At 42.0% G+C, this 26,350-nt stretch overlaps 1 protein-coding gene across 5 annotated transcripts; it reads right to left on the bottom strand.

Moving 5' to 3' along the window:
- Positions 1–2,699: 2,699 nt before the first annotated feature.
- Positions 2,700–21,236, bottom strand: MYOT (myotilin). 5 transcript variants are annotated; one of them, XM_081185604.1, is made up of 10 exons: positions 20,855–21,236; positions 17,551–18,145; positions 14,232–14,385; positions 12,094–12,195; positions 8,761–8,810; positions 7,858–7,990; positions 5,737–5,944; positions 4,823–4,988; positions 3,976–4,109; positions 2,700–3,303 (listed from the first exon to the last, which is right to left on the bottom strand). In XM_081185604.1, the coding sequence occupies exons 2-10, from the start codon at positions 17,976–17,978 to the stop codon at positions 3,128–3,130; spliced, it is 1,551 nt and encodes a 516-aa protein (XP_081041730.1). In that variant the 5' UTR covers positions 17,979–18,145; positions 20,855–21,236; the 3' UTR covers positions 2,700–3,127. The 5 variants fall into 5 exon arrangements, with proteins under 5 accessions (XP_081041730.1, XP_081041729.1, XP_081041731.1 ...); XM_081185603.1 differs by having other exon boundaries at positions 14,232–14,388; positions 20,855–21,234; XM_081185605.1 differs by having other exon boundaries at positions 14,232–14,388; positions 17,551–17,715; positions 20,855–21,233.
- Positions 21,237–26,350: the final 5,114 nt, after the last annotated feature.

The raw sequence follows: 26,350 nt of genomic DNA on the forward strand, positions 1-26,350 counted from the left end.
AATGTATAGCTTTTTATGCTTTTTGCTAGACTTTCCTTGCTTTAAGCATTGGTTGCAATTTTTTTTAGAAATGTACTTTGTGTTTTCATGGATTATATAGCGTTATGATTATGTTGTATGCCATGCAATATACAATATATGATAAATTATTATCTATATTCTATATTGAGGGACGCGGGTGGGTAAAACCTCAGCGCCTAGGACTTGCCGATCGCATGGTCGGCAGTTCGAATCCCCGCGGCGGGGTGCGCTCCCCTCGTTCGATCCCAGCGCCTGCCAACCTAGCAGTTCGAAAGCACTCTTAAGTGCAAGTAGATAAATAGGGACCGCTTACCAGCGGGAAGGTAAACAGCATTCTGTGTGCTGCGCTGGCTCACCAGATGCAGCTTGTCACGCTGGCCACATGACCCGGAAGTGTCTGCGGACAGCGCTGGCTCCCGACCTATAGAGTGAGATGAGCGCACAACCCTAAAGTCTGTCAAGACTGGCCCGTACGGGCAGGGGTACCTTTACCTTATATTCTATATTGAGTCTTCCTGTGCTCATGCTTATGCAGCCAAAACCACACCCAACACACGAAATACTGAGAAATATTGGCAGGTACAGACTAACCCCAAGGTATAAATAAGTACAGAAAAATTGGCAGAAAAAAACCTGTGTGGATTCCTTACCTCCACCCCACCAGGAACAAACCAACTCATTCCATTAATTCAGTGGCATAGAATGTTGACTCTTGATGGAAACAGAGAAATACTGTATATAAAAACTGTAGAAAGAAACATCTCATTTCCTGAATGTCACTTCTTGGTTCACACAAGATAGTTTTCATTGCCTCCAGGCCCAGAAGAGACCTGTCTGTGGACATCAATGGAGCAACTAAATAATTCAGTGCAACTGTGTCCTCCACCTACAGAAACAGGAGTGAGGAGACCTAAATGGAGCAGAAAGAACCCCAACACTGCCTATGGGTATGCTCCATGGGCACAGATGGCTGACCAATGGAGGGAGGGCAGAGATGGAATGGAGCTGCAAGAACCACGTTGCTGGGGCCCAATTATGAAATAGCTGCCTTTGAGAAAAGTCCTAAAAGTCTCAGCCTGTGTATCTCACAAAATTTTTCTTATTATTCATGTTAATGGTTAACTATTAGAGATATTCCACTCCAAGGAATCTATGACTCAGCAAATGGAAGGGGGATTTGAGAGCAGCTCAGCCTAGGGAGTACCTAGAACGATGCTACTTACAAACCACGTCGCACAATCCATAAAATAAAAAGATTCTGAAAGCTCATGGTATTTGTAGTATTATGAGTTTGTGGGTACCAAATTCCCCTAAATTCCTGGGTCCAGTATTTTAAAATATAAGCCAGAACAAAAGGAAGCTGATGAGCCATTAGGAACGCCAAAGAGAGGATGCTCTGTGCCAAATGGCAAATGGGAGTTAGTTAGAAGACAAAGCCAGAATCTGAAGTAGAGACTTAAAGTTGGCTTGGACGTGAGCTGGAGGGAAAAGCTTGCAGTCTGGTAAAGGTAGCAAGCTGGAGAGAGGGTAAGTGCAGGAAGTTTGATGTCTGTTTGAATCCAAATCTGCACCTATGGGAGAAGCAAGACCCTCTTCGAGTACTAATGCTGTGAACCTCTCCATCATAGGCTCAGGTTGTTTTTGTGTAAATAAACCATATGTCATAAAGACACCACAGTCTCTGCTGGGCCTCATTTCCAAAAGGAAACATGAACCCTGGGGTGAGCATCTGGAACCCCACAGCTTGGAGACTGAAGGTGTCATGCAGCAGTACATTCAATGTCTTGCAAGTTATTATAGCCTGAATGCAAGGGTTTTAAATCACTTAGACTTTGCTTTCACAATCTGCAGGAAGCTGACTTTACTTCAGTCTGTCAAAACTCATTAATTACAGTGAATCCAGCACTTTAGTTAACTATTTTAGTATTTTTAAGGGAAGCTAGTAGGGTTCTAAAAAAGCAAAAGCAAGACACTGGGAGAGTTGAAAACTCTTCCACCGTCTACTTTCCTTACGTCTGAAGTTTTGCTATCCAGCGGACTAATTCTTAAAATCTATGAGCACCCAGAGAGGAGATCATGGCAACTTTGCTCTTCCCCAGGGAGAATATGAGCCCAGGTTTGGACATGCTAAGCCAAACCATGACTTAGCTCAACATGGCACTGCAGCAAACCAGGCCAGTGAAACCAGGCAACATACCCCAAAATGTAGCATCAAAATATTGGTTCATAAGAGCAAATGGAATGCTGATTTTTTTTAATATGCAATGCTGAATTTTTTAATGTTTTTAATATTATATTATTATATCATTTTATTTTAAATATTACTTTATCTTAAATATTATTTTTTATGTTCTTTCTATTTTATTTTAAATTGCACTGTTTCATGTTTTGATATTTGCCAGCCTGAGTGCTTTTGGAAATGCAGAATACAAATTAAATAAATATTCAACATACTGTATTGTTTATGGCCTGACGGTTAGTTGTGCAGTTCCTTCAGATTTATTTTTATACTCTCTTCTTTGTCTGGCTTTAACTCAAATACTAATGACAATTTTCTTTAGTCAAGTACTGTTTATGACAATTTTGTTGAAAATTTCTGTAACAGAGAATACCCAAAGCTCACATAATAATAAAACAACAACTCACAAAACTTATAAGGATAAAGCACATGACAAGTCTTATATTTAAAATTTTATTTGCATCAGACATAAAACTTTCATTAAAAGCACTCAAGTTATGTTTAATAGCCAGGCAGCAGAAAATTATAATACTATGGGGCATGGTATTAACAAAGCAGTACAAATAAAAATATTGTGACTGAATCTAGATGCATTCAAACCATCTACACTTTCATGATCATCCACTGGCCTTGTTTCTTGGCCTTTAAAATTAAAAATACAAACATTTGGATCTCCTTCTTGCTACAGTCACACATATTTATAAAAATCAGACTTAGTATAATCACAACAGCAGAACTAAGAGCAGGAGTTAAATAATAAATAAAAATATATTAGGTATGTTTGCTTATCAGCGCAATAACCCCTTAACTGCATGTGCTGTTCATAAACGTCTGTTGCAGGAGTGAAAGTTTCTTCCCTGTTGCCAGTTAAAGTTCATCGCTCTCATAGAGTCCAGACTGTGCAGCCATACGCTGAAACTCTCCTTCATCCGGGAAGAAAGCTTGTTTCACATCTAAACCTTTACCATTGAGTGCCAAGTATTTGCTAAAAGTTGGTCGAACCTTCAGTGGTTTGGGGTTTGGAACTGGCTTGTATGTGTGAGCTGAAATAGATTTTAGAAAGCAAAGAGAAATAATTCAGGTTACTTTGTTTAAAAAGTGGGAGAGAGAAAAGTGGGATACAGTCCAATCAAGTAAGTTGCCCCATTTCAGCTTGCTACATCAGAAGGGAAGATCATCTGTACTACATGCAAGACACATAAAGGGAGTTTAGGCAATCATGCCAATTAGACATGTTCATATACTTGGTGCATCAATACCTTCCATCTTCCACATCTTCAGTCCAACTGTATGCAAAATTAAGTAAAGGTAAAGGGACCCCTGACCATTAGGTCCACTCGTGACCGACTCTGGGGTTGCGGCGCTCATCTCGCTTTATTGGCCAAGGGTGGCCAGCATGACTAAGCCGCTTCTGGCAAACCAGAGCAGCGCATCGAACGCTGTTTACCTTCCCGCCGGAGCGGTACCTATTTATCTACTTGCACTTTGCCGTGCTTTCAAACTGCTAGGTTGGCAGGAACAGGGACCAAGCAACGCGAGCTCACCCCGTCGCGGGGATTCGAACCACCGACCTTCTGATCAGCAAGTCTTAGGCTCTGTGGTTTAACCCACAGCGCCACCCACGTTTCAATTGGCCTGGGTTCACCTATTTTTTTTGGGGGGGGGGTAGTATCAACATTCATATATGTAGAAGAAGAAAAAGAAGAAGTACTTACTAGCCACGTCCAATCTGGCATGGCATGTTGCCACTCCTGCCTCGTTGACAGCAGATACTGTGTACCAACCAGCATCTTTCTTATTTACATTGTGGATCAGCAAGCAAACCTTCCCAGAGGTATCATGAAACATACTAGGAAAAGAGAAAAATGACAAAAAAAATGAAGATTACAGTCCCCTCTCCTACCTTAAGACTAATATACTTCATGAAAATCATTCTTGTTAAGCATTGCCAAGTATTTCTAAGACATAGACCTATATTCAGCTGCATATATAAATTTGCTGATATTTATGTTTTGCCTTTCTTCCATCATGGAACTCAAAGCAGCATGAATGTGTTTTCCAGGTGGTCATCCACCAAGATCCTGGGCAGGCCTACTTAGCTTCAACAAGATGAGTCTCATGCCCCTTCAGACCATACCCAGGGGGTGCTATAGATAATGTCCAGCTGAAAGTAGTATCAGGCCATGTAAGCAAGTCCTCATCTTGCAGATCCCCTCCCACTTTTCAGGTCTAAGAGTTTCTAATATTTTGCAAATTCCCATTATGCAGTCACTTTGGAGGGCCCATTCTCCACATTCAACATCTAGTTCACATCTAGCTCAAGATTGCTTAAAGCAAAAATGCTCTCCTACACTGCAGACTATAGTACAGTCTTCTGAACAACACTTTTTTGTTGTTGTAGAGTGATGACGCTGAAAATCACAGCAATTCCTTTTCCCCCAATGCTTGGAGCCAAAAGCACCACATACCAGTTTGTAAACCTTCAAACTAGACCCACCAACAGTATTGGATTCAACTTGACTCCTGAACAGCTGAGAGGCCCATCATGATACAGATACCCACCTGATTCTGTCTGTATTGAATTGTACCATTTCATTATTTCTCTTCCAGTATATTTGTGGTGGGGGGATAGCAGACACTTGGCATTCAAGTCTGGCCGAATCCCCCTCATAAACTCTTGTGCTTTGAGGTTTAAAGATGAATGTTGGGGCTTTCCGATGTTCTCGAGCTAGATAGAAGTTTGGATTAAAAAAAAAGAGAGAGACAAAAGATGACATCTTACAGCCATGACAGACTAAAAGTGAAGCCAAATAAAAACAAAACCATTTTTAATATCCCAAATGTATTTATAATCCAGCATATTAAAATCTATCAGGTCCTTCATCTGGTAATTTCAAAAATACAGAAGCTAACAGAAAGTAGAAGGGAAGTGGACACAGCAGAACTAAGGACCTAGGCTTCTGCATTTTGAGGTCCCTTGCTAAAGGACTTGATGTTCAATATTTGTTTAATTTAGGATGTTAAACAGTTTCTTCTATCTCTTTGCTTGCAGCTTTCCCCCATCAATTGCTTGGGGTTTCCCTCTTTCGCTGCAAATGAAGACACACATGCATGCATCGGTGGTTCCTTTCTGAACTCACTTCATATCCAGAAGCCCTGCTATGAACATAGTCTTCCTATTTATTTTAGTATCAAACTCATATATTGAGGCTAAGTAGTGGCTTCCCACTTTCAGTGGAATGAGAAATCCCATCACTGTAGATAACATTTAGAAATTTCATTGTTAGAAAGTCATGCACACAAGGTATGACTTTATGTCATGATCATTTAAAATTCTGACATCTTGAACCAGAAAATTCCTTTTCTTCTACAGCCTTTAATAAAGAGCACATAAGGAAATGATGTTTGGAACAGAATGCACCAGCTGAAGTAAAGAAACAAAAATTTGTTTCCAAATAGACAAAGCTCTCTCATACCAATGACATCTAGTTTTACTGTAAAGGAAGCTTCTCCAGCACGATTGAAAGCCACACACTCCCATGTTCCAGCATCATAGACCCTGACAACTTCAAAAATGAATGAGTGGAAGCCTTTTTCAGATACGATCATTTTATGGAAGTCATCTGGGTGAACTAATCTTCCGTTTAGATACCATGCCACATCTGGAGTTGGGAGGCCGCTGACCTACAAGGGGAAAGACAATAGATACTAAGGGGGTAGTGTCAGATAAAGGTATTGTGGTACTGTAATTCATGCCAAACGGCAAGTCTGCATGGGAACATCAATGAGTGTTCATTTGATACTCTATATATATTCAGAATCACTGCACACATTGTGACTGACTTGTGTAGTACATGTTATTCTGGGTTGCAGTTTTGCAACATATACAGTTGTACCTTGGTTGTCAAACGCCCTGGAAATTGGACGTTTCGGCTCCCGAACGCTGCAAACCCAGAAGTGATTGTTCTGGTTTGCAAACGTTCTTTTGGAACCTGAACGTCCGATGGGGCTTCCGCGGCTTCTGATCGGTTGCAGGAGCTTCTTGCAGCCGATCAGAAGCCGCAATTTGGTTTTCGAACGTTCTGGAAATTGATCGGACTGCCAGAACGGATTCCGTTCGACTTCCAAGGTACAACTGTAAAGCAGAAACAGAGCTACGTTCATACCACATGGTCTACAAAAGACTCTAGTATTGTCATATATAAATGTCATAGTTTAACAAAATAACAAAAACAAGACAAGGAGTGGTTTCTATTCACAAAATGGGTCTGTGCTATAAAAAATACATACAACACATAGTGGTGCGACATTGGCTGTGTGAAAGAAATTGTATGACACAAAACTAGGTCACAAGGGATAACTGGGGCAATGCTCAGTGGCCTGCAAAACTTCAGACCTTTCTGCCCATTATCAGATTTTGTCAACATGCAAGCACAAAAAAGGCAGCGCAGGGGGGGGGGTCACAAGAACACTAGCAAATTGTGCCTAGACTCTCATTTCTGTGAAGATTACCAGGCACAGCACAAACCAAACCACAGTATGCACTCGGTTTACAGAAGATACACTGCTCCACATTTTTGCAGTGTTAATATGTTTCTTTAAAAATGCCTTGCCTTGTGGCAGTGGCTGATCAGGCAGCCCAGGAAGGTTTCCAATCATACCCTAAATTCCTCTTACTGGAATTTCATAATTTACTTTCAGAATATGTTAGCAGAAGATACAGTGGTGGCCAGCGACTTAGATGGCTACAGAGAGATTTGATGAATTCATGGAGGATGTAGGTTTAATCCTGTTTCCATGATCAGAGGCAATATACCCAGTGGCGTAGCGTGGGGGGTGCAGGGGGGGCCCGGCCGCACCGGGTGCAACATCTGGGGGGGCGCGCTCGCAGTCACAGCTCTCTGCCCCTGCCTGGCTCACTCACTCTCTCTCACTGCAGTGCTGGCTGTGCGAATCCGATCTGAGCCGCCGGGTCGCCGCCCACTGTGGAGGGGGGGGGGTTGCCAGGCGTGTGGTGCGGAGAGAGAGCGAGGGACTATCTGGGGGAGGGACAGTGCAGCGGCCGCCCAGCGCAGCGCTGAGCGCGGGAGAGAACCACACCAGACCAGACCAGGCAGCAGCAAGAAGAAGCTGGCAGCGGCGGCAGGTGACACAGGCCAGAGAGTGCCCCGGGTGCTGACAACCCACGCTACGCCACTGAATATACCTCCAAAGCTTCAGAGGTTTGGGTAAAACAAAAACAGAAGGATATTACCTCTGTGCTCCACTTGTGAGCTTCTAGGAACCATGGGACTGACCATAGCTGGAAACAGAACACTGAACAAAATGAACCATGGTCTGGTCCAACAAGGCAATTCTTAAATCCAGCGCTTTTTTTTCTTCTAAAAAATCGTTTAGGAGTACTCTTATTTTGACTCAAGAAAATCACTATTTTATAGTTCAAATCGGGAAAAATAAATACAGTAAATGGACAAAAGTACAAAGATTCACGAAATGTTTAGGGGTATGCATACCCCTGCGTCCCCCCAGAAAAAAGAACTGCTTAAATCTATTAGGAGGGACAGCTGTGCTGAAAATGGCTTGAAATCATACATTACCTTGAAATCAATCCTGCAAAATCTTCCTTCTTCAACTGTTATGTCTTCAGGCACTTGTACAAAACGTGGTTGAAAAAATTTCTCCTGGATTGACCCTTGCTCATTCCTCTCCCCTCTTGAAGATGGCCTGCTCCTAAAAGGGCACATCAACAAGGCAATAAAGTATTCCTATAATAATCTTTCTCCCCCTACACACCCACAGTAAGTATGTGTTAATAGTTCCATTGCACGATAGCCTGGTGACGATGAGTTTCCAAAGAGGCAAAATTGTATTTCTAGTTTTGCAGTTTCATTATGGCAATAAACTATCGAGGACTGTTGAAGAGAATAACTCATGCATATTTCATAGAATGACTCCCATCTTTGGTCTCATGGTATTTAATGTGGTATCTTGTGCCTTACACAGTTTCCCCTTAAAGGAAGACTGAACTACATTGTTTATAATACATGTTTTCCCGAACTTAGAATCAATCATATGCGCTGAAGTGTATGATTTAAAAACTCTGTCCCCATTGGGCATTCAACTTCATATGATTATGAGCAGGCTTCCCACTTCAGACCTTCCACGTGGCAAGCAGCTGGACCAGATGATGTGGATGCCTGACTTGCTTTCATACCTTTAAGGGACTCCAAAGGACTCTCTTGCCCAAGGCTCTCAAACCATGGGGAAAGGTAGCTCTTCAGATGTTGCTCAACTACAGCTCCCATCATCCCTTTTTATTGGCCATACTAGCTGGGTCTGATGGGAGCTGTAGTCCAAGAACATCCAAAGGGCACTATGATGGCTACCCTTGCTCTACGGCCACTATCGGTAACAGTTCACACAACCAGTGTATGCAGTTTGGATCAGATCTCATGTCATTAGCATACACCTTTGCAGCTTAATGTGCGCATAACATGTACCTTGCTTGTGCTGAAGGAACGTGCAGTCGTGTGCTTTCCAAGTTCTGCTGCTGCAAAAATCAGAAGAGGTAATGATCACTGCTTTAATCATGAACACATATGATGGACTCTCAATTGAACATCCTACAGCTTAAATCGTTCTGGAGAAACAAACTGCTCATTTAAAACCACAAGCACTTTCTAATGCAGACTATAAAAGAAATTGATCCCCTAAAGTCATCATAATCAGCAGTCACAAATGTGAGCCAGAGTCATGCGCAAGAGGAATGACACAATTCTTTCCATTGGTCCAAACTATTTTGGCAAACATGTCACCTTTGTTGTGGGGTGGGGTGGGGGGACTATTATCCCACTGGAGTATCTGAAATGAGAGCTAGGGACACAGTGTCCTTCAGCTGAACAGGAATAGAAGTCAAGTATTGGCAAGAGCACACTGTTGTGCACACTCATAAAAGGGTACCAATGGCAATCAGCACATCTTAAGCTGGAAAATATTTTCCCTGTTAGGTCACAGCGCTAGAACCAAATCACACAGGCTTTATAAGAGCAACTGGGGTTTTATTTTATTTTCCCCTCACTAACCCAACTCATCTTAGCATTTTAAAGAACAGATGTAATTGAATTCAATACAAGGTATAATTCAGGCACAGTGGTATTCCTGCCATTTTAGCAATGAGGACAGTTAATTATAGGAAGTGCAGCACTAACAGTTCTAAGTATTTGTATATCCAACACAGTACGATATTAACACTGTGTCAAGTTCTTCACATCTGATAGTTGCATTTTGGAACACTGGTTTAGCAGTCAAGAGAACCTTTACACCAGAGTAAGCTCATGAACTATCTAACATGGGTATTTTTATTTTGCTACACCAATGAGCTATCGGCTAGCATTTTCAGAAGATATCTGACAATATTTTACATTGTGAAGAAATAGGACTTCTAGCTATTTCGAACTGATGTTTATAAAATGGTCCTTTTCACTTTAAACTCTCTTGTGCATGGGAGAGTCAAAAGCTCACAGGCAGGTTAAAAGTACAAGAGGATGTTTTGCTCAGAGAATTTTGTACAGTGGGATACTGTAGGTTAAAGGTTCCCCTAGCAACCTAGAAATTAAAGAAGAAATAGACACTTAACTAAAACTCTCCTCCTTGTGTTTAAAAGTTTTTCTTTGAGATATCTTTTATATAAGTTATGTTCAAAATAGGGTACCTGTCATAAACATAATGACTTGGCATTGCAAATTTGTCTTCAGGGTCCAGTGTTAAGAGACTTTATGGAGGTTTTTGAGAGATATAAGGATTTTAAACAATTATAACTGAGGTGCAATAACACTATGACTAATATGGTGGTAACAGAGACTCTCCTACAGCTTTCAGCACCATTAAACTCCAAGAAGAAGGGAAATCAGTCAAAAAGTTGGGAAGACAGAGAGATAAAAACCTGAAGAGTTGAACAGCTGCAAGGAGATAGAAGAGGGCTGAAAACACTTTTAAGGGAGTTGGAATAATGAAAAGTGTTAGGGAGCAGGTGGATACTGCAATAGAAAGGAGCGGAAGAAAAAATAAAAAAGTGATCCCGAAGTGGAAATTGGAGATGCAAATTGATAAGTATTGTCTTGGTAAGGAAAACATCTCCTATAGATATAGCTGGATGCATTTCTCTATTTTATCTTATCTTAGCTACTTAAATGTAATATTTGGTTCCCTCCCCCCCAAAACCCCCCACTGTTTTAACCTGTTACCCTACCAAAACCTTAAGTAAAAGTCTTGTCTCCTGCCCCTCTCCCCATTTAATTGCCATACCAGACTGTCCAGTACTGGGAGTAAGCTGGGCCAGTTAAAATCCTAATCAACCATCAATAAATCATAAATCCAGTAGCTGAAGAGGCCACTGAGAGCAGCAGCTAGGACAAAGCATACTAGAAAATAAATTCTCCACCTGGGATTTAACCATGGCCACAGATATAGTTCCCCCAATCATTTCCCCCCATTTTTTCTATACATCAATGGAGCAAATACTGGTAATGTGGGGCCAAGTTCAGCCTTTGTCTCATGCCCCATCTGCATCACACCACTTTACATGGTCATGGCTTCCTCCAAAGAACCCTGGGAAGTGTAGTTTTTTAAGGGTCCTGAGCTATTAAAGGAGACCTCTATTTCTCCTCACAGAGCTTCAATTCTCCAAGTTCCCTGAGAAGAGGCACTGATTGTTAAATTAATTTGAAGATTGCTCAGTGAGGGGAATAGGGGTCAACACTCTTAACAAACCACTCTTCCCAGGATTCTTTTGGGAATGACAAAATTATTTAAAGTGGCACAATACTGCTTTAAATTGGTAGTGTATATGGGGCCTCAGTCAGATCCCATTGTTCCAACAGCAGAGGGGAAGCGCATTTCTTGGCTCAATTGTTCCATTGAAAAAGAGAAGCATCTGCACTTAGGATGCTCAGTGATACAGTGCAGCCCATTCTGCTCCCCATCATCCTTCTGCATGCTGTGTTCTGCATCACTCCTACAACTTCCTTGGCTCTGTGTGCTCTCTTCCCATCACTCCACTTCTTCCTGTGTCCTGTTGGCTACGAAAAGTCACTGTGGCCACATCTGAGCAGCAATACACTATGAGCATCTGCCACAGTGAACTGGATCAAAATTTTGCTGTACTATTGGGATTTATTTTATAATTATATTTGAGTCACAATAATTCGGTGTGGGAGAGAAATCACCTCAAGGTGAAAGACAAAGAAGTCTGACAGCTTTGTTGGATCTTCCAGGTGACCATTTAGCATTTTCTATGCAGTAAGGAATCACTATCCGGTGCAAATTCTAGAAGCAAGGTAGATGTGCTAGCCATTATACAAGCCAACTATACGTGTCAGCTGAAGTAATCATCTCATGGTGCGGGTTAAGACAGCATGGGAACCCGCAGATGGCTACAAGTACTCCTCCTTTCCTACATTTAACCTACATATATCTTTATTATTATGAATATGCATTTATTATGCATATAACAGTGAACCATGACGGGCCATTTGTGAAGTGGTCTTATCCTTATGTTACCATGGTAACATGGGAAACTATGGCGGGAGGATACAAGTGTTACTTAATCCATGTCTTGTCTTGGGCAATGTAATGTATCTTTATTCCTCATATGAAGAATCCTAATATCCATCCCTTGAATGTTGTTCAGAAAAAAAATTCTGCTAGGTCGATGGATGACAGTAGGAACAAATATGACTATTATCGGTTATGATACCAACCCCCACTCCTATTTTATTTTTGCAAATCCCAATTTATGTTCTGGACTGTGAACAATTTTTTGAAAAAAACCTTACTTGTGCATCCTGTACATTTTCTTCACTCTGTGGTTCAAACACAGATGCAGCATTTTCTGGTCCAAGTAACCTGCGAGCCATTCTCTCCTCGTAGCTTAAACGCTGTGTAGCAAAAGAAAAGGTTAGTTAGAAAAGGCTGTTTAATGCTGTTTGAACTTCTAATTCCTATTCAGCATAACAGAGCTAACTACATTAAGAGATAACTACAAGACAAGCCCATGAACTCCTTAAAGTATTCCAATACTTGATTTACTCAAGGGATCTCTTCACTGCAGTCAAGAGAACCAAGGAAGGGACACATTAACAAGAATAAAACTAGCTCTGGATTCCATTCCACATGCATGTCTCTCAGGGCTTGGGCCAAGGAAGGACTTATTACAAAACAGGTATGTGGGTGGCGCTGTGGTCTAAACCACTGAGTCTGTCGGGCTTCCTGATTGGAAGATCGGCAGTTCGAATCCCTGCGATGGGGTGAGCTCCCATTGCTCTGTCCCAGCTTCTGCCAACCTAGCAGTTTGAAAGCACACCAGTGCAAGTAAATAAATAGGTACAGCTGCATTGGGAAGGTAAACGGCGTTTCTGTGCACTCTGGCTTCCGTCACGGTGCCCGTTGCGCCAGAAGTTTAGTCATGCTGGTCACATGACCTGGAAAGCTATCTATGGACAAATGCCGGCTCCCTCGGCCTGAAGCGAGATGAGTGTCGCACCCCAATCGACTCTGACTGGACTTTACCTTTATTACTAAACATACAGCTGATCCAGGCAGATATTCCCCCCCCACACACACACACACAGCTTGAGAGTACTGTACTTGCAAATTACTAATGGTTGTTACAAATTCAAGCTACCTGATGAATGAACAAACTATAAAATACTTGATCTGGGAAGATAAATAGAAGCTTTAACTCATTTGAGATATATTCAGCCTGGGCCAATACATAAAGCAAGAGCAATAATAAGCTAGTATACTACAAGTGTTCTGTGCAAATAGGTGTAAGCAGGGTAAAACCAAGGGGTTACTGTGGCAAGTAACAGCTTTGTGTGGAGTTCCTTCTCCTCTTTCAATGTCTAATTCAATGTACCCAGTGTCAATCCAGTTCAATCTACTCAAAATCATAATGTGCTTGCTACCCTCACCTTCTCCTAGATGACTGCTATGGAAAAACATATTAATGACATATACAGGGTAAGCTGATGTTGACATCAGGGGAAAACTCAACACAGAAGTGACATTTTCAGCGGGACCCTTGTAGTTAATTGTCTGCTACAATATAGTCTGACATACTCTGATGGTTGAGGTCCTGGTGGTTGAACTAATCTCTCTCACATCCTTGCCATAGGATTTTAGCTTTGACTTTGATCATGTTATGGCTTTGGCATCAACTGTAAATTATAGGATTACATCCATGAATGGCACTTGATCAGAAATTAAGCACTGGTGACTCAAGGGCCAATTTATCTCTAAGAAGCCACTCTGTTGCCAGAGCTCAATAGCTCTGGAGGACAGCACTTCAGTGAAATCATTCCCAATTCTGATATGATTGCCTTTAGTATTAAAAGTACTCCTAAATTAATCTAGAGAATGTCTTTCTCAATTGACACAGTTTGAATGGCAGTTTCAACATACATTACAGGTGTTATAGGTGTCACATAATATCGATTCTGCATTTGTAAGAAATCAATCTTTTAGTGTGGCATTACCTACACTTGGAACTCCCTGCCTACTGACACCAGGAAGGCGCCTTCAACATGCTCTTTTAGCACTTACTAAAATCATATTTATTAAACAAGTCTCCCCAGATGTGTAGTATACTGGTGTATGTTGTAATCCGTTTTTAGTTTATTGCTGATTTTTTTCCATGTTTTTAATATATAAAATTCATGAAATAAATATTTGATCACACATCAAATAAGTTTTAGAAACGAGCTATAGCTAATTAAATTGGTTTAATGCAGCGGAGACACCATGGTGCCCTCATGTTTTAGTGGCTTGGACTGATAGGAGTTAAGACAGAGGGCTCCACATTGGCTATGCCTGGCTTAAGATGCACAAACTGCACGGTAACTAAGCTCAGAGCCATCCAGCTCAGTCACTTAACTTGCAAGTTCCCCTCTGCCAGATAATATGCATCTCTTACTTGGTTCCCGTTATGGAGAAGGCTGTCTTTACATCGTAGTTTCCTTTCCAAGTCTTGAATGAGGGCGTCTTTCGTTCCTTGTATCTCTCTGTCAGATGTCTTCTGCACTGGTTTGGTGCTGCTGGTTTGCTTCTTGTACATAGGCTTCGAATAACTGCTAATTTAAGGGAAAAGGTGAAATTGGTAGCTATTTAGAGATGGATACAAGACATACTACTGAAGCCAGCTCCATTAGAAGTTTGTGTTGCTACTCAGTTGTTGTGCCAGAAGACAACACCAACACCATATGTAGACACACTGGTAGCCATAGTCAAATGTTACTCGTGCACAGGCTATTACTGCAACTACTTTCAAGTGGGGCTGTGCTTTTAGCCACACTTCTGATGTGGTGTCTCCTTCCTCAAACAACCACGTGCTGCTCATGGTTGTCTGAGGTGAAAGCCAAACACACATGTTCCTGCTCACGTGCAGCAGGTATGTGTGATCCAAACAAGTGGCACTTTAGACCCAGTTCTAAAGTAATCACAGTAGCATGCTACATGAAAGTAAGATGTGAATAAGGCTTATGCAGTTTACTGTGTGGCAATGGCACCTGCCACATATTTGACCCCATAATTAATGTTTGGAAGAAGGCACAAGCTATTGGTCTGCCCCTTATTTTCTGGGCATTCTCCAAGCTACTTAACACTAATAGGTGCATATACTGAATGTTGCCTCAATAGGTACATACATTGAGTACAGGGTACCTCGGGTTACAAATGCTTCAGGTTACAAACACTTCGGGTTATGAACTCCACTAACCCGGAAGTAGTATCTCGGGTTAAGAAATTTGCCCCAGGATGAGAACGGAAACCGTGAACCGGCAGCGCAGCAGCAGTGGGAGGCCCCATTAGCTAAATTAGTACCTCAGGTTAAGAACAGTTTCAGGTTAAGAACGGACCTCCGGAACAAATTAAGTTTGTAACCTGAGGTACCACTGTACTGCCAGTAGCTTACTTGTGTCATTTCATTTTCTGCAACCTAGGACTATTTTTTATAGAAAAGAGAGCTAAGTCATGTGCCAACAAGACATCCGGTACGGCCAAAATTGAACTTTTGATTTATTTTTAAGACTGAGACACAAGGAATCTGTCTCTGAACAGATAATTGCAAGAGTATCTTTTTATTTTATGAAGGCTCAGGATTAGCTCTCAATTAATCTGTGAGCCCTGAATTTTTTGGCATTTTTAGTTCAGATCTTCTTGGCAATTCACTCCTAGTAATTTCACAGCAGGATTCACCAACACCAGGAATCCTGATTCTACTATATTTGCATGCTACTTCCCCAAAAAGTCCACCACTGGGTCTTCTGTCTGTTGTCTCACACTCAACTCCTGTACACATTTACTTGCAATTCCGTCCTACTGATTGCAATAGAACTTGATTCCAGGTATGCATACTTAAGGTTGCAGTCCTAGTCTTGGAGGATTATCCACCTCTGAGAACTTATATAATGGCAAAATAATGAAAAGCATTAAAGGAATGCAAAGTATTTTATACGTATGTGTATTATGCTGGCTAATGCAGGAATGTGTAACCCTTACAGACAAATTCTTGCCTTTGTAGCACCTGCATTTCAGCCCTATTATGATTAGGAAACACTCCTGCCATTGGCGCTCCTTTGTGCCCTTCAGATATTATGTAGAATATGAATGCCACAGCTTTTCACAGCATAGCAAGAAAGGGTTGTTTGGAGAGACAAGGAAGGTGGAACATTGCGTTCTGTCTGGGCAATACCAAGAGTTGTCCTTTATTCTGGGAACAAAACACTTATCCTAATTGGTATGAAGCTTGTTTTTCAAGAAAGCTGACTGTCAATAAAACATTTCAAAGAATTTAAGGGTAGCAGGGGGAGAGTTTTCATTCTTCAATTTCCCACAATATATTTTCTGTGTTATATATTTGTCTGCTCTAAATATACATTATCAAAACCATAATATACTGGAGAGCAGCAGGAGATATTTCCACTGAGGGATAGATTGTACCCAGGGAATAATTCCACTTGTTTCGTGTAATTTGCTTGGCTTGATAATTCCTACTATACGAGAAATTATCGCTAGGGCTGAAATCCAAGACATCCTCAGTGGGGAGTAAAAAAAAGGTAAAGGTAAATGACCCCTAACAGTTAAGTCCAGTCTCGAACGACTCTGGGGTTGCGGCGCTCATCTCGCTTTACTGGCCGAGGAAGCCGGTGTACAGCTTCCGGGTCATGTGGTCAGCATGACTAAGCTGCTTCTGGCGAAACCAAAACACAGTGAAAGACTAACTTTGGTTATGATTTAACAGTACAGTCCTAAGCAGATTTTACCCAGAAGTAACTCTTGAGTTCAACTGGACTTGAGTCTGCTTAGGATTGTAGCAAATTTGCTTGGTGGGGGTTGCCCTACTAAACTCAATCAACATATAAATCAGTCAAGCAGTCCCCCCACCTATTTTCACAAAAAGACAGAGCCACAATTCATGTTTAAAACCTGGAAAAATGTAAGGGATATGTATCTGGCTTAAGATAATTTATCCTGTCTTTTAAAAGGATCCCTTAACACAGTGCTCCCCAACCTATTTATTGCCGCGGACCGGTAAATGTCTCTTCAGTCCCCGCGTCTCCGACCTCGAGTCCTCAGTCCTCCAGTGGCGCCTCCTCCTCGGCCAATGGCGTGAGGACCTGCTCCCTGATTGGCCAGAAGCATCAGTGTAACAATAGCGAATTTTCATTCGCTATTGTCACACAATGGGCAGGCTTGGGAGAGCGCAATGCTCCACGCCTCGGCCGCCCGCCACAGTGAAATGATTTGAAGTTCCTCGGGCGGCCCGGTGCCGATTGATCCACGGACCGGCACTGGTCCGCGGCCCGGGGGTTGGGGAACACTGCCTTAACAGACATGGCTTTTGTCATACGCCAACCAGGAGGCCAGGGTGGGGAGACAGAGGTGAAGAGCACAGATATAATCATGCATTTGGGGCCTGGTTTAAGTATCCAACTAAAAAACAGAATGGGACATTCTGCAACTACTTTTATTTTTCAACCATGTCCTGCCTTTTCTTATGCTAAGCTCTGGGAAGTCTCATGTCTCCTACCTCCCATCCCTTGGCATTTAGAAAAGCAAAAGCAGACTTTGCAAAATGAAGGGCACTTCTCAAGGTTGCCATTCCTGGTTTCCCCTCCTGTCTCCAGAGTCAACACTTGAAGCTGAGTACAGTACATGGGAGCACAGGATGAAACAGGCCAAGGGTTTTCAAGAGCCATACATACACATACTTCAAAGGGAAAGAACATACTTACTTTGACTCCACTGAGGAAGGACCTTGGCTATTATAATCAAAGTGGGAGGGCAACACGGAGCAAAGGAATGCCGCAGGGGACTGGTTATGCATGGATGAAATCCTCTGCCCAGATGAGGAGCTAGCAGGAGACTGTGCAGATGCAGGTGTTACGGGAAATGAAGCACTATATGAAGGTGAGGAGAGTGAGATTGGCGAGCTCAGCGATGAAGAGGAAGAAAACTTCTTCTCATTAGGATTACAAGGCTGGATTAGAATGGAAGACTGTTTGGTTTGCCTGCTTGGAAGCGTAGTAGAGGTTTCTGGTCCTGGAGGCTGTGGTTTCCCTTGATAGGTATTTTGAGACTGGATAAAATGTTTTGGACGCTCATAGTTAAACATGCTTGGTTGATACATAGAGGACACGGATGGGAGGTTACTGACACTCATGGGGAAGATTTCACAATTGTCCTGTGTTTTAGAAGGTGCAAAAAGGGCTTTGGGTTGGTGGCTGGAAAGAATAAGCTGATAAATTTTGTGGCCTTTCTCGGCTAGGTTCCTGGGTGGAACAGAATCCCTGCCTCAGTAGAGTGTGGCTGTCTTGATGATGGCAATTCCTTTAGGAAAACAATACAAATAAAAAATAAATTGCATGCCACAATGACTAGCAAAAGGTCATGTAGACTTATCAGACTGGAAGGTTCCAATGGTTGCCCAACCCTGACAAAATATAACGTTTTGTACCTAAAGCATCCTGGAGTATACCTGTCTAACTTCTTTCCCCCCTGCTAATTCTTTATTGAAAGTTTTCCACTTTACATGCTTCTGAAAGTTCAGCTCTCCAAAATACAATAGTGAATGCACTTGCTTTAATTTACAGTATTACTACATACTGTATTAATTTACACGTTGATTACAAACATCCTACAACCTCTCACCCACTGAAATTAATGGAACTCAGTGAGTTACTTTTGTTGGATTACCCCTGTAGCTACCACTAAAAGATACTAGCCCATTAAATAAACTGATCACAGTGCTCAGCATACAATGTAGCGGTCAGCTACTGGAGACCCCAAAAACAAAGCAAAACTTTGGTTCCATAAATGACCTATAATTATAGAACGTTAACACTAATTTTCCATAGAGGCTTCACAAGTTGTGTGAAAGTAAAAGGTATGTACAATGAACAAGCACCAATCTTGTCTTCATTATAAGGGATGCTTCTAGCTGCTGTGTGTCAGAAGAAAGCATAAGCAGATCAGAAAAAAAATTTAAATTTTTCAAAGCCAAGAACACTAAAAGTATATGAGCTGCCCTAATGCATCTCACATAAATTGACTTGAATTCATTAAAAAAAAAAGTTACAGAATATACTAGTATATTAGGGTTAACAAAACATGGTTCCTCACTGTTAGCCTTCTCAACAACCAAGATTTCTTTATGCTGTAATTTTACAACTATGGATACAAGTTCTAACCAGAAAATGTTTTGTTGATGTCCCACTGAAATTAATTGGGTGAGTGAGATTGCCTTTTTCTGGCTTGTGCTAAACCTACAGAAATTTATATACACAACTAAATAAATTTAGCCACCCAGAGTGGCTGGGAAAACCCAGCTGGATGGGCGGGGTATAAATTATTATTATTATTAATAATAATAATAATAATAATAATAATAATAATAATAATAATAATAATTAAAGTCAAGTAGTCATTCCAGGTAGTTCCTGGGAAGCTAGTGGGTCATCTGGGAAATTAAAAGTTTAGACCTCACTTTCAGATTTAGAGTCCAGTTTCATCAACAATTTATAGAGAACTACCAAAATCAGTGAGCAGCAAATATGCAGAAACAACTTTAATTACGTAAGATTTATAGATTAGAATTACCTAATTAACCACAACTTTTTGCAACCCACAAAAGATAAACCTTATACAAGAGATTATGTTCACCCAATTAATTTTCTGTCCGAACTAGCAGTCATAGCCACCCTCAGGCACATGCTCATATGGATGTTACAAGAAGCAAGCATTTACAGATTTAGTTAGCAACAATTCCTGTTAACATGACTCTTCATATGCAAACTGTAAGCTATAGATAAAGAAAAAGTTTTATTTTTTTAAACTGAGCAAAAATTCAGGAAGTTGCTTATGGGGAATACTTAAATCAATACAACCAACAATTTAATGTGTTACTGGGAAAACCCATCTGTACAGCAAACCCCATAGGTGCTTCCAGACAGGGATTTGTATTGAGTTGTTGGCAAATTTTTAGAAAACTTAATTAGATATACAGTATAGATATATTTTAAACCCAGAAAGGGTAAATCCTGATGAGGTTGGGGGAAGAATACAGGCTGCCATTCTTATACCAACAGTGTTGTGTGGAAACCGCAAAAAAATGCATACATCAAGAGCACCCATTCCACAAGCACCTGTCTGCAAGCTCCCCAAATCTCATGCATGACACTGTTTTTTTTTTTTTTAAAGTGAAAAGACCTCTAGGAGGAGGGTTGAATAGTAGGGGGGAGAGCTACTTAACCCTTTCTCCATCAGCTATTTTTCCAAATCAGAAACTACCAGCACAGCAGCTGCTTCCCCCTGCGGAGTCCCAGATCAGCTGTTTTGCTATATATATTTGTGTGTGTGTAAATACAGCACATTGTCTTCTTTTCACAGGAGAACCTAAAGAAGGTTCCATGAGGTCATACATTCCCCAGTGAGATCAAATTATTAAGGGGAGGGGTGCGCGCTGTATAAAGCCTTTTCCTTTCGATATTTAAAAGAAGATGCAACCCTAAGTAAATAATTATGAAAAAGAAAGCAACAAGTCTCCCACTTCTTCCTCTTTGAATATTTCAGGAATGCAAGACAAAATCACCTTCAAGTCGGCATGGCGAAGAAGGCTGAACACTTTAATACTACACTACCACCCTAAAACACCTACTCTTCCTCCCCACCCCTGCTATAAAACTTGCAAGGTGTCCCCCAGACCCCAAAACAAACCGAGCCGGTGAGATCCTAATATAATTGACTTTTGCTATTTACACATATCCTACTGAGCACAAATACAAAACGTTCCCTTTCCAACTCATCTTAAAAGAGAAGGTTCCACTGCACCTCGCATCCATTACTAAGAGCGAGATCCTAAACGAGTTTTTACTCAAAACTCTCGCTCGGCTCTGTGGGTCTTAACTCTCTACAAGATGCACTTTTTGCAGCCTAACGCAATACTTGCATGCTAAGCACTCGGGAGCCTCTAAAAGCGGCGCATTTACCGCTCCAGAGGTTTAAAAGCAAGGCGGGAGGCGAGGAACAAAAGAGTCTTACCTGTTGTCAAAAGATGGTATCACCTGAGGTGTTTTTAACCAGTGCTGGTGGGGGAAGCCAGCCATTCACTAACACAGACTACAATCATAGTAGCTCTCTGCTTAGTATTAATAAGGCCAGTGACTTTTATCTGCTGCCAAATAATGACATCCGATGTGCCCGCTTGTCCACCTACCCAGGCTAAGGTGTCAGAATAAAAGTCCCCCGCCCTACCACGGTCATCTCTCGTTAGGTAGGACACAGGCTGCCGAGCGATTCTGTTAGGCAAGCCGATATATCGTGCATATTTATTCTTGTAAACCCCAAGGGATTCAATCAGGCTTACTCCCGAGTAGGCGTGCAAAAGACTGCCTGCCACTTTAAAACCGTTGCACAAGTCTCTTGGTCGGGGGCGCCTGTCATGGACGTAGCCAAGATTTATTGGGGGTGGGGAGGCCTTGCGTTTTGGGGGGGGGCAGAACCAAATTATCTGCGATGCAATTGGTCAGTTAGTTTAGTTAGTAATTTTTATTTATTTATTTACTTGATGGGGGGCAGCTGCCCCCTCCCCGCCCATGGCGCCTGCGCGGGCAACGATACTGGGAAGGGAGAAAGCAAAGCAAGGAAAAATGTCCTACTGGGAGCAAGCGTAACTTTTAACATGTCCGTATATAGCACGTGGATTTGGGGGAGGACAGACTGAAATAAAGTAAGTTTGGCGAGAAAGGCTCCCTTAAAACAGAAAGAAAAAAGAACACATTTGCAAGAGAAGTGCTCCCAACTGCTAACAAAACTTTTCATTCATCGATTGAGGCTGCAGTACCGGCCATCTCACTGAAGGCCCCCCTACCCCCGGGGAAAAGACGCCCACCGATCATCACCGGACTACAATTCAAAGCAAATTGCAGCTCACAGCCTACCGAGCCCGGAATAGCCTCGAACTAATCCCACCGCCCCAAGGGCATCCTCGGGAGCGTTACCATTCCTGCGCACCCGGATGCTCTGCGGTTGCCAACTGCGCCTAAATTTTGCACATGATCCTCTGGCTCCAACTTCAGCGGGCCTCTTCCAAGAGAACAGCGTTGCTGAACCGGGTGAACTTTCCGAACCAAAACCCGGCTCTGGAGGGAAAGCTAAAATTATGATCTAACTGGGCAAAGCGGGTTGGCTCAAGGCAGCTAAGAGAAGGGACGACCTGAAGCTGCTCCACCTGTCTGTGGAAGGATAAGCGCGAAGGTGAAGAAGTGAAGAAGAGTTTAACGAGGCAGAATAAACTAGTGCGCTGGATTAGCCCTTCTCGCAAATTGAGCAGCCCCTTCGAAATAAAACACCTCCCCATTCCAGCCGTCGAAGGGACTTTGATTCTGAAGCGGAGACAAGGGGAGATTGTGTCGCACCCGATCAGATTTCCAACCTAGCCCTGCTGGCGCTCCTTTTGTTCAAGCACTCCTCTGACCTTCCTCCCTCGCAGGGAGTCTCGGCGGACGGTTCCAACCGAGGAGGTGTCTGGATGCTTAGCTTATGGTGGAGAGACGTGAAAGAAAGCCTCGCTTTCCCACCCAATTCACACAACCACCTTGTTTAGGCGCCGAAAAAACGAAAACGGCCAGAGGCTTGTGATTTCACCCCTTCTTCTCTGGGCATCTAGTCACGGATTTTCTTCACAGTGCACAGACGGCAATGCTTATTCCCTTCCTCCTTGGAGAAGTTCCAGCCTAAGATTTGCACGGAAATCTTGAATTCCTTTAAAGGGGTTCGACTGCAGCATTATAATCCAGACTTACACAGAATGCCCCCAATTTGACATTTTCAGAATGCCCCTGTTAAAGGCCAACCTATTTTTTAGTGGCATGTGCACTGAGGTCTCCAGATATGGCTAAATACATATAGAGCTCAGAAGTATTTTTCATAAACAGTGCTTAGAAGGCATTCCAAGTCTTGCACTGTTTATTAATTTAATAAAACGTTTATAGTCCACCTTTTGGGAGGCGGATGACCAAAGCAGCTTGCAAACAACTTGATTTAAAATCCATACAACTGGTAAAAACAAAATAAATGCCAGCAAAAAGCCGTAGAAGCCATCGTGATTGTTCAGCCTAGTTCAAATAACCCCAAAGGCTTTTCTGAATCATTAAGTTTGCTCATTGGCATTGAGGTGGGTGTGCAGACCTCTTTAGGAAGAGCATCCCACTAATATGATGCTGGAGTGACAAAAGTCCAGCTGTGCAACCACAAATCATAAGAAACAAAGCTTGTATGGAAACTGGCAGCCTTTACAATATAGTGCCTGGCTTCTGGGAAACCCGTTCGCCCTCCATTTGTCATTGGACTCCCCACCAGCACCATGCAGCATGGCCAGTGGTAAGGATTGGTGGGAGTTGGGAGGCCAATGTCATGGGAGGACCACAGGTTCCCTAGCCTTGTTTTAGGATGCACTAAACTGGGTTTAGGCACACGGGTGGTGCTGTGGTCTAAACCACAGAGCCTAGGGCTTGCCAATCAGAAGGTCAGCGGTTTGAATTCCTGTGACGGGGTGAGGTCCTGTTGCTCGGTCCCTGCTCCTGCCAACCTAGCAGTTCGAAAGCACGTCAAAGTGCAAGTAGATAAATAGGTACCGCTCTTTTGGGAAGGTAAACAGCGTTTCTGTGCGCTGCTCTGGTTCGCCAGAAGCAGCTTAGTCATACAGACCATGACTCGGAAGCTGTACGTCGGCTCCCTCGGCCAGTAAAGCGAGATGAGCGCCGCAACCCCAGAGTCGTCCACAACTGGACCTAACGGTCAGGGGTCCCTTTATCTTTAAACTGGGTCCAAATGCAACCCGGTCACATATATCATTTTCCAAGCATTATCCAATACATTCTCCACTGTAGTAAAGCATGTTCACTTCCTGTCCAAAAGTTCTATCTTGGGCTGCATACCTAAGCATGCTTACATGAAAGTAAAACCAACTGAAAATCACTGGGCTTTGCTTCTGAATAAACATGTTAGGTTTAGGCCATTTAATCTGCAGTTTCACATTGCATGCTTTGAGCTGCTTGCTTTGAGCTACAGAAGAATAACAACTTCTGTGCTACAACTGGAGGAGGTGAGAAGTTCCATCCAGGAACAAACAGGAATGAGAAATTGTAACTGAGGTCAGCCAAAAAGCTAAAGGTTTATTCCCCCAATTTCCACTACAAATAACAGTTCCAATGTTACACCCTAAATTCACTGAATTTGCAGTTCAAAAGAATATGTTAATGCAGTATTGCTTTGATCTATATTGGTAGCGAAGGGAAAAGTTTAAATGCGTAAACCAAAAGTACCTACTTCCTTTTTGGATTGTTTATCTTTTACAGAGAAAACTACTGTATTAAGGTTCTGATTAGAAATGTAAAATTAAGCTCACATACCAGTACTTTGGACACTCATTCTATCAAGCAAGCATTAATTGGGTACCGATTAGCATAAAATTCCACCTAAAGAAAATAGTGATTACGAAAAGGAAACTGGCTATGTAACTGAAACCAAGCCTTTTCAGTCAAAAGTCAGAATTAGCAGGCATAGAAGGAAACTAGTATAACCATCAGCTTCAAAAAGCCTGTATGCTCTAATGTGTAAATAAAGATTAATACAGAAATACAAGACTCCAGTATCTACCTCTTCTAAAAACAACCCTGTAAAAAGCCATCCTGAACTTGCCATCACAATGTTGAAACTAGAAAATAAAGCCTGGCCCAAAACACCTTTATGCCAGAGACAGAAAACAACCACTACTACTATGATCATATGATGGCCACCTCATGAGAGATCTGGTTGTACTTTCAGGTAACATAAGGAATTAGGACATTCTACAACTCTGGCTTTCTGAAATTCTAAAGAGTCTCATAGTTCCTTAAAGGCTTATTACAACATTAGCTATGGCACACAATAAATCTGTTAAGGAGCCAGAAGACCCTACAAATGTCTACTCAGAAGTCAGTCATATTAAGTTCAGTGGGACTTTCTCCCAGGTAAGTATATAGGACTGGAGACTTATTCAGCTATTTCCCTTGTAATTTCCCTTATTCAATCATTTCCCTTGGAATTAGGCTTGTGAAGAATTCCAATAACATCCCACGTATGGATTAATGCATAATGTATTTTGCCAGTCCAAAGCACACAAATTTACAGGCTTAAATATTTCACAACGTTATACTAGACCTAGATATACCTTCTTCTTTATGATCTGGACAATTTATTATTGGCTGCCTACCAACCTTACTATACGCTTGTGAAACATGGACCACTTATAAACGCCATCTCCAACTCCTCAAAAGATTCCATCAACAGTGTCTCCAAAAAAAATGACACATCACTTGGGAAGACAAACAAACTAATAACAGTGTACTGGAAGAAGCAAAGATCACCAGTGTTGAAGAAATGATTCTTCAACATCAGCTTCGTTGGACTGGTCATGTTCTGTGGATGCCTGATTACCATCTTCCAGAGCAACTACTCTATTCTGAACTGAAAAATGGAAAGCGTAATGCTGGCGGTCAACGAAAGAGGCTTAAAGACTGTCTCAAGCCAAATCTAAAAAAATGTAGTATAAACGCCAACAATTGGGAAACAGTGGCCTGCGAGCGCTCCAATTGGAGAACAGCCTTTACCAAAGGTGTCATGGGCTTTGAAGACACTCGAACTCAGAATGCAAGGGAGAAATGTGCTAAGAGGAAGGCATGCTTGGCAAATCGACATTGTGATCAACTCCCGCCCGGAACCAACGTCCCCACTGTGGAAGGACGTGTGGATCCAGAATTGGCCTCCACAGTCACTTACGGACTCATTGTTAAAACTGTGTTTCTGGAGACAATCTTACTCAGCTGCTATGAGTGATCGCCAAAGAATAGAAGAAGAAGAAGGTGAAGGTAGAATTCAAGGTGATGGTGTATACCCACAAAGTTCTAAACATCTTAGGATCTAAACAACTGAATAATGCCTCTCCCTGCATCAGCCTGCCCATTATTTTAGTTCTGGAGTGGAGGCCCTTCTCATTGTTCTACCAATCAGCTGAAGTGCATTATGTGGTGACATGGGATAAGGCATTCTTTGTGGTGGCATCCTAGCAAGAGAATATCCTCTTCCTAGAGTCATGACTGGCATTGGGATTTTGGTGCCAGGTGAAAACTCATGTTTGCCAGGGGGTTTGGGAGATTATTAGGAAATATGTTGCTATTGCAAGTGAAGAGCATGAGTTGTGGTTCTTTGGGCAAGTGAAGAGCCCAGTTTGTGGTTCCGTATTTTATACTGCTTTTATAAGTTTCATTGAATTAAGTCTTATCATAGTGCTGTCTTCCTGTTTTATTATATTGTAAGCCACCCTGAGATGATACGATGTTAGACAGAAAAACCAAATTGGTTTTAAGAACCAAATCAAAATTTGGTGTCACGAAAATTAAAAGAATTAAAATTTCTAATTTATAGATAGCCATGCTATTGAAATTAATTTTATAGAGTTGTAAATCATTCCACTGGGAGCTCTTGACTCATTTGTAG

Source organism: Podarcis bocagei, assembly GCF_964188305.1.
Source record: "Podarcis bocagei genome assembly, chromosome: 2".
Lineage (NCBI taxonomy): Eukaryota > Metazoa > Chordata > Lepidosauria > Squamata > Lacertidae > Podarcis > Podarcis bocagei.